At 49.2% G+C, this 7,060-nt stretch overlaps 1 protein-coding gene across 2 annotated transcripts; it reads left to right on the top strand.

The window, feature by feature from the left end:
• Positions 1 to 387: 387 nt before the first annotated feature.
• Positions 388 to 6,545, top strand: TREML1 (triggering receptor expressed on myeloid cells like 1). Of its 2 annotated transcripts, XM_007529767.3 has the most exons (6): positions 388 to 461; positions 619 to 951; positions 4,140 to 4,209; positions 4,605 to 4,690; positions 5,616 to 5,668; positions 5,997 to 6,545. In XM_007529767.3, exons 1-6 carry the CDS (start codon positions 416 to 418, stop codon positions 6,309 to 6,311), a joined length of 903 nt encoding a protein of 300 aa, XP_007529829.2. In that variant the 5' UTR covers positions 388 to 415; the 3' UTR covers positions 6,312 to 6,545. The 2 variants fall into 2 exon arrangements, with proteins under 2 accessions (XP_007529829.2, XP_060045761.1); XM_060189778.1 differs by lacking the exon at positions 5,616 to 5,668 and having other exon boundaries at positions 390 to 461; positions 5,997 to 6,169.
• The last annotated feature ends 515 nt before the right edge of the window (positions 6,546 to 7,060 follow it).

Here is a 7,060-nt window from a genome sequence, read left to right as displayed (position 1 = left end):
AAGACACACAGGATTCTCAAATCAGAAAAGCTCTGAGCCTATGGAGGAGTGGGGCACTTGACCTCCCTTCTCTATGACTCTGCACCCCCAGATTCTATAGGAGGAAGACCCTGAAAAGAACTTTCTTTCTCTTTTGCTCCCTTGTTGCCATACTCTTCTGCCCATCCCTCCCTTAGTTGGGCCCAAACCCTTGGCTTGTGCCTTTCCCTGGGCCTCCTTTCCCTGCCCTTGTCCACCAGCACCCTCAGGGTCCCTGCCAGCCAGCCTGTGGGAGAACCCCTTATCTCTACCCATAGAAGGGCCCCATGGATGCAGACAGCTCCATGTGACTGCAACAGGCAGATGTTTCCTGCCCCTCAAAAAACACTGTGTCAGTGCCCACAGGAGCCTCAGAGCTGGCACCTCCTACTGGGCCATGGGTCTCCTCCACCTGCTGCTGCTGCTGTTGCTGGAACTAGCAGGTAAAGTTCCCGTCCCTGCCCAGGAATGGCTGGCATTGTCATGGCAACAGGAATGCATTGGGCCCACAGGAGGGTCTTGAAGTCTCAGTGTTCCTGTGCCAGGCAGTAGTATGGGGAGTGCCCCTTGGCCCAGATTCCCACACCCTTTCTTCCCTAGGCTGGGGATGGGCTGGCAGCCTCCCTGAGATGCTGAAGGCCCCGGAGGGGACCTCCATTCAGGTGCAGTGTCATTACCGGCCCCAGGATGCCAAGGTACGGAAGGTCTGGTGCAGGATCTTGCCAGAGGGGTGCCAGCCGGTAGTGTCCTCCACAGTGGATCGCAGGGTCCCAAAGGGCAGACGCACGTTTCTCACGGACCTGGGGGGCGGCCTGCTCCAGGTGGAGATGGTCAACCTGGAGCAGGAGGATGCCGGGGAGTATGGCTGCATGGTGGAGGGGGCCTCAGGGCCCCAGATCGTGCACACAGTGGCTCTGACAGTGCTCCCTGTGGGTGAGTGACCTTCCTCCCTCCTGCCCTTCAGACCCCTCCAGCTGGTCCTGGGTCCTTGTGGGGTGGGAGTTTCAAAGGAGAGGAATTCTGAGGAGACAAGCTTTGACAAGCTTTTTAGGGAAAGGAAACTAAATTGGTTGAGAAGTTTGAGATAAATCAGCCAGAAAAGGGTCTCCTCTCTTCTGCAAATGAACCTTCCACCCCCCAGGAAATAGGATTCAGTTTTTCCAGCTGTGACCTCCTCCTTCAGTGTCCCCCTCACTCCCAAATATTTGAAACAAAGAATTTTTTATACAGTCCAATTTTTTGTATTTCTGTCATAGTGGGTTTGCTGACTGAAATCGGACTAAATTAATTGTATAAGTCTTCAGTGAGCATCTGATCTGTATTTCACCTCCAGGCACATATGGCCTATGCCTCAACTGCTACTATTTATCCAGTCTTGAAAGTGGAGAGTGTGTCCTTCATGTTTAAGTCAACATTCTCAACCCTGTCTTCAGGGTATTTTACAGTTTTAATTTTCATAACTTATGATTTCCTAGTGCCCAATTATTTATATGCATTTAATTTATTTACTGCAGAGACAGAAAATGGAGAGGGAAGTGGGGATATAGAGAGAAAGAGAGACAGAGAGACACCTGCAACATTGCTGCATCACTCACAAAGCTTCTCCCTTCAAGTGGGGACCAGGGGCTTGAACCTGGGCCCTTCTGCATTGTAACATGTACCATCAACCAGGTGCACCACTGCCCAGCCCTTCTAATGTCTGCCTAACCTTTTATTCAAAGTAAATTTTTTAGAAAGATGAGACAGAGGGAAGGAGGGAGAGACTGAGGGAGAAGGAAAGACACTTTGGCAGAGCAGCACTGCCTGTGAAGCTTCTCCCTGTAGGTGCTCCCCTGAGGTGGCCAGGCACTCAAACCCACGTCCTCATGTATGATAGTAAGTGCACTCTACTTGGTGACCCACCTCTGGGCCCCCTCAAGTACCTTTTAAAGTGTTATTATTTATTTTTTTTTTAGAAAAATAAGATGTTATACACACACACACACACACACACACACACACACAATTTTTTTCTCCCCAGAGCTCTGGCTTTTGGTGATTCAAGAGATTGAACCTGGTACTTTGGAGCCTCCAGCATGAGAGTTTCTTTGCATAACCATTACACTATCTACCCCCACCCTAGAATACATATTTAGAGAAAGTGTATGTGTTCTGGAGAAAGTTAGTTACCTGTGGAGACAGGGGAGGACACAACCTTTCCATGTGGGTACTGACTTCTTTCTTTCCTTAGTCTTCCTTTCTTGCATGATTTGTGTCCAGTTACTAAATAATAAGCTAAGGAAGGCATTTTCCCCATATCTTGGGTTTTTTTCTATTTGTTAATTATGAGGATAGGCTATGCTGCCAGAAGAGTCCCCCTCATCTCACCTCATGTCAGGGTCTATTATTATTACTATAAACATAGTCCTATTGATCCCAAACAACTTCTTTCCCTTTCCTTTCCTTTCCTTTCCTTTCCTTTCCTTTCCTTTCCTTTCCTTTCCTTTCCTTTCCTTTCCTTCCTTCCTTTCTTTCTTTCTTTTTTTTTTCCTTTGCCTCCAGGGTTATTGCTGGGACTCGGTGCCTGCACCATGAATCCACTGCTCTTGGAGGCTATTTTTTTCCCCCTTTGTTGCCCTTGTTGTTTTATCATTGTTGTGGTTTTGTGGTTTTTATTGTTGTTGTTATTACTATCATTGTTGTTGGACAGGACAGAGAGAAATGGACAGAGGAGGGGAGAGATAGACACCTGCAGACCTGCTGCACTGCTCGTGAAGCGACCCCCTGCAGGTGGGGAGCCGGGGGGCTCCAACTGGGATCTTTGCACTGGTCTTTGCACTTCAGGCCATGTGCACTTAATCCACTTAGCTACCACTTGACCCCCCCCCCCTTTCTTTTTTCTTGACACTCTAATGTCTTGTGACTTGAGGTTATAATTGCTAAAATGGAAAGTTGGAAAAATAAACAAATAATAAATAAATAAATATCAGACACAGAGAGAGAGATGCATTGGAGAGAAGGAGTGGAGGGACAGGAACCTGTAATGGGGTAGGTTCTGGGGTGGGTGACAGGTACTCAGGCAGGTTGCACATGGTCTCCAGGGAGGGGGAAGGGTGGAGGCAGCCCCGGTCAGTACTTACTTCAATAGTGGTACAGGAAACAGGACATACAGAGCAAGGTTGGGGCCACAGCATCTTCAGTTCCCTGTGTATTGTTTGGTGGGGGGCAGGATTAGAGAGGGAGTAGAAATGGTGAATCTCTAAGAACAAGGCAGGGCCTTCATCCAGAAGAGTCTAGAAAGGTAGAGCTTGAGTCCCACCACCAGAAATGGAGTCCCTTGTAGGGATGAAGGCAGTCTTGTCACTAAACCAAATCTTAGGTTACAAAGCAAGGCCAGGGCTGCTGGCATTGAACCACATTAGGCCTGAGTGAGAGTGTCTTAGATTCTGAGGGCAGAGCTTGGGGTGGGGCTTACCATGGGCTGGACGCTCAAAGCCTAGTTAGAGACCACTTGATGAGAGTCTGGAATAAGATCACCACTGAGGATCAATCAGAGAAACCTATTCTGGGGCTGGGAGGGGAGTGGGGCTTAGATGACTCAGTAGGTGTCTCCACCTGACCAGGCTGGGGTGTGTATATGTGAATGAGAGAGAGAAAGAGAGAGAGAGAGAGAGAGAGAGAGAGGGAGAGAGAGGCTGTGTTAAAGAGAAATGCAAAGGAGAGGATAGGAGATGGCAGGAGTGGGAATATAAGGAGTGACATTCTTGGAATCCCAGAATGAGGGGATTCCCCCCCAAGAAATATTTCAAGTCTCTTTGTGCTTCATTACATTTTCTTTTTTGACAGGACAGAGAAAAATTGAGAGGAGAGAGGAAGACAGAGAGGGAGAGACATCTGAAATACTGCATCACTACTCATAAAGCTTCCCCACTACAGATGGAGACCAGGGGCTTGAACCTGGGTCCTTGCACGTGGTAACATGAGCGCTTACCTGGGTGCACTACAGCCTGGTCCCTGCTCTTTTGTGTTTCTTATTGAGGGGCTCTTCTTCCTTGGCTCCACTTCTCTACTTTTCAGACCCCCAACAGGCCCTTGGACTCTGCCTATAATGTATGTACTTGTTAAATATTTTGTTCTGACAGAAGTGGCAACACACAGGGTGGACCTTTCAAGCAGTGCCAGCTCCGAGAGACCCAGCATGGATGACATGAGGTACTGACAAGAACTCTATTTGGGTGTCTGGCACAGGGTGGCAGTAGAGATAGGGTTATTCAGAGCCTCAGGACTAATGCTGAGGGAATCCTTCTGTTTGCTCACACCACTGGGGAGCTTCTGATTCAGCAGGTAGACAGACAGACAGTCCTCTGTATCCCAGTTCAGCAGTGGCTGCTTGGTCTCACTGGGTCTTTAAGCAGGACATCCTGGTCCTGTGTTTCTGCACCGCCTGATCCTGCCCTCATCATTCCAACCCCAAAGTCTCCCTCTACCTCCCAGCCATGCCTCACCAAGAATGTATACCATTTGTGCCACTCCCTGCTCGGTGATTCCTTGCCAGTAGCTCTCCACTGGTTTCAGGGCTAAGATCTCCTGTCCTTTTTGTCCCCCAGCATCCCCTTGCTCTGGGGTGCAGTGTTCCTGCTGGGCCTGCTGGTGGCTGCAGTGGTGGTGTTGGCTGTGATGGTCAAAAGGAAAGGTAGGTGGCTGTTGACCCATCAGCCCCAGTGTGTCTCCATGGGTCCTATCACCTAGTCGTAAGAGATGAGGTTAAGAATCTAAGTTGGCTTCCCCTACAAATGGAATTGTCTAGGCTTGTAAGGCCCCCAGACTCTAGAATTTCTAGAACTCAGGGGAGGAAGGCAGGTGTAAAGAGATTCTGAGAGCTGGGTGGTGGTGTACTTGGTTGAGTATATTTATTCAAGCCACCGACCCCCCACCTATAGGGGGGAAGCCTTGTGAGAGATGAAGCAGTGCCACAGGTGTCTCTCTCTCTGTCTCTCTCTCTTTCTCTTCCCCCTCTCAATTTCTGTCTCTATCGTAAATTTAAAGGGGGGGGCGGTAGCAGAGCTGGTTAAGCACACATGGTGCAAAGTACAAAGGCCAGTGTAAGGTTCTGGGCTCCAGCCCCTGGCTCCCCACCTGCAGGGGAGTTGCTTCACAGGCACTGAAGCAGGTCTGCAAGTATCTATCTTTCTCTCCCCTGTCTTCCCCTCCTCTCTCCATTTCTCTCTGTCCTATCCAATAACAACAATAACAAGGGCAACAAAATGGAGAAAATGGCCTCCAGGAGCAGTGGATTCATAGTGTAGGTACCAAGCTCCAACGATAACCTTGGAGGAAAGGTGAGAGGGAAAGAGAGAGAAAGAGGAGAGACTGACTGACTATGAGAACTGGTCTGAGGAAAGATTGTGACTAAAAAGGATCGGGGCACTGACTGGAGGACAGGCGATGGGAAGAAGGGAGTCTCAGCGGGTGGGAGATTGCAGGAGACTACAGGGGGTGCTACAGCCTTGGTGGTGGGAGTGGGGAGGTCTGACCTGGGAAAGAGGTTTCAGAGGTTTCTGGGAGGAGGAAGGGGATAAACTGCATCCATACAGGAAGCTGACTATGCTGTCCCCCAGGGAGCAGATTTGGTTCTTGTGGCCGATTCCAGAACTGCACAGTCTCAAACATGGTGAGAGACCTCCACAAGTCAAGATTCCTCAGATCCTCCACCTGCTGGGCTCACCCAACAAGTTCTAGGACAACAGGGATGGAGAAAGAACTAGGGGCCCAATAGTGACATAAATTTCCTTCTTAGATGTTGTAAACATGACAATAGTCTCCCACCTTCTCAGATTTGGGAAGAAACTTGAGGCTTGGAAATCAGCCAGGTGGAGCCCTCTTGCCTATTGACATGCTCAGGACTAAGGAGATGAGCAGCCCAGGGATGCTTCCTATCAAATGGAACTGGGGCAGAGGGAGGCATCTGTCTTTGTTTGACCTGCTTGCTTTCATTACAGGACCCCTCCTCAGAGGTCCACCACATCAGTGATTCTGGACTGGCCGTAGCTTTGCCCTCGGATATGCCCTATGTCAGGCTTGACTCACCACCTTCCTTTGACAACACAACCTACACCAGCTTTCCACTTGACCCTCCATCAGGAAAATCCCCACCCTCAGTTCTATCCTCATCTCCCCCTCTGCCTCCTAAGGCCTCAATCTGCTCCAGTCCTGTGACACATACCACTACTATCATTTCTGGAGGGGACCAGGGTGGAGGGATCTCCTGTGAGTCAGCCAAGGATCTGCCGAGTAGCCTGGGTCCACCCAGCTAAGCTACTCACCACTCTGCATGGCTTAGAGGCCACCCCTGGCCTTATAAAATCATCCAGCCATCACCAGATCTTAAGGTAGCAGAGTAGCTCAGGGACTTTCGGATTTAATCTAATGTCTTGACTTTCCTGATCTGGAAAGTGACACTTGGATATAACTGAGGTGTCTTGGGAAGCCTTACATACTGGTTCCTCTGCCATTAAACCACTCAGCTAAATAAAAACTAAGTGATTATATATGAATTGATTATATGACTGAAGGAAAAGGAAAGAGTCCGTGTTTGCTATTCACATGGCCTAGGAACTACAGTCAAGTGTAAATGGAAGCCAGTTCAAGCTGGGGGTAGGAGAGCCTAAGGTCTGTGCCAGCTTCCTTCAGAAATGTTTTAATTTGAAAGTAGTTGCCCACATTGAGATGAGAGCTCTCAGTGGAGAGGATGAAGTGCTCGGGAAGCCAATCTTGTTCTAAGCAAGGCACAAAGAGGTATTCACTATCTTTAGGGACCCTAAACTTGGTCTAGACAGCTCAGAGAAGAGACAGACAGGGCTGCTGCTTGGAGCTTCTGCTGTGTAGCCTTGGGGTGCTATTTTCAGGGAACACTGGCAGGATGTGCTGAGCTTCTCCTGATAGAGTTGCAGCTTCAGACAAAACCTAAATTTACTTCTGTTCTTTATGGAGGGAGTTCCCCTAAGATAATGGGGAGTTTCCTGGTGAGAGGCAAAATGGGGGGGGGGGCGGGAAGGGGGGAAGG

This window comes from Erinaceus europaeus, chromosome 4 (genome assembly GCF_950295315.1).
Source record: "Erinaceus europaeus chromosome 4, mEriEur2.1, whole genome shotgun sequence".
NCBI classification, from domain to species: domain Eukaryota; kingdom Metazoa; phylum Chordata; class Mammalia; order Eulipotyphla; family Erinaceidae; genus Erinaceus; species Erinaceus europaeus.
The sequence above is the reverse complement of the archived record's forward strand: the minus strand, read 5'-3'. Positions and strand labels throughout refer to the sequence as shown.

Coding starts and splice junctions, on each gene's coding strand:
- TREML1 (XM_007529767.3), top strand. CDS start 416: ATGGGTCTCCTCCACCTGCTGCTGCTGCTGTTGCTGGAACTAGCAG. Junction 952..4,139: donor TCTGACAGTGCTCCCTGTGG/GTGAGTGACCTT, acceptor TTGTTCTGACAG/AAGTGGCAACACACAGGGTG. Junction 4,210..4,604: donor CCCAGCATGGATGACATGAG/GTACTGACAAGA, acceptor TTTGTCCCCCAG/CATCCCCTTGCTCTGGGGTG.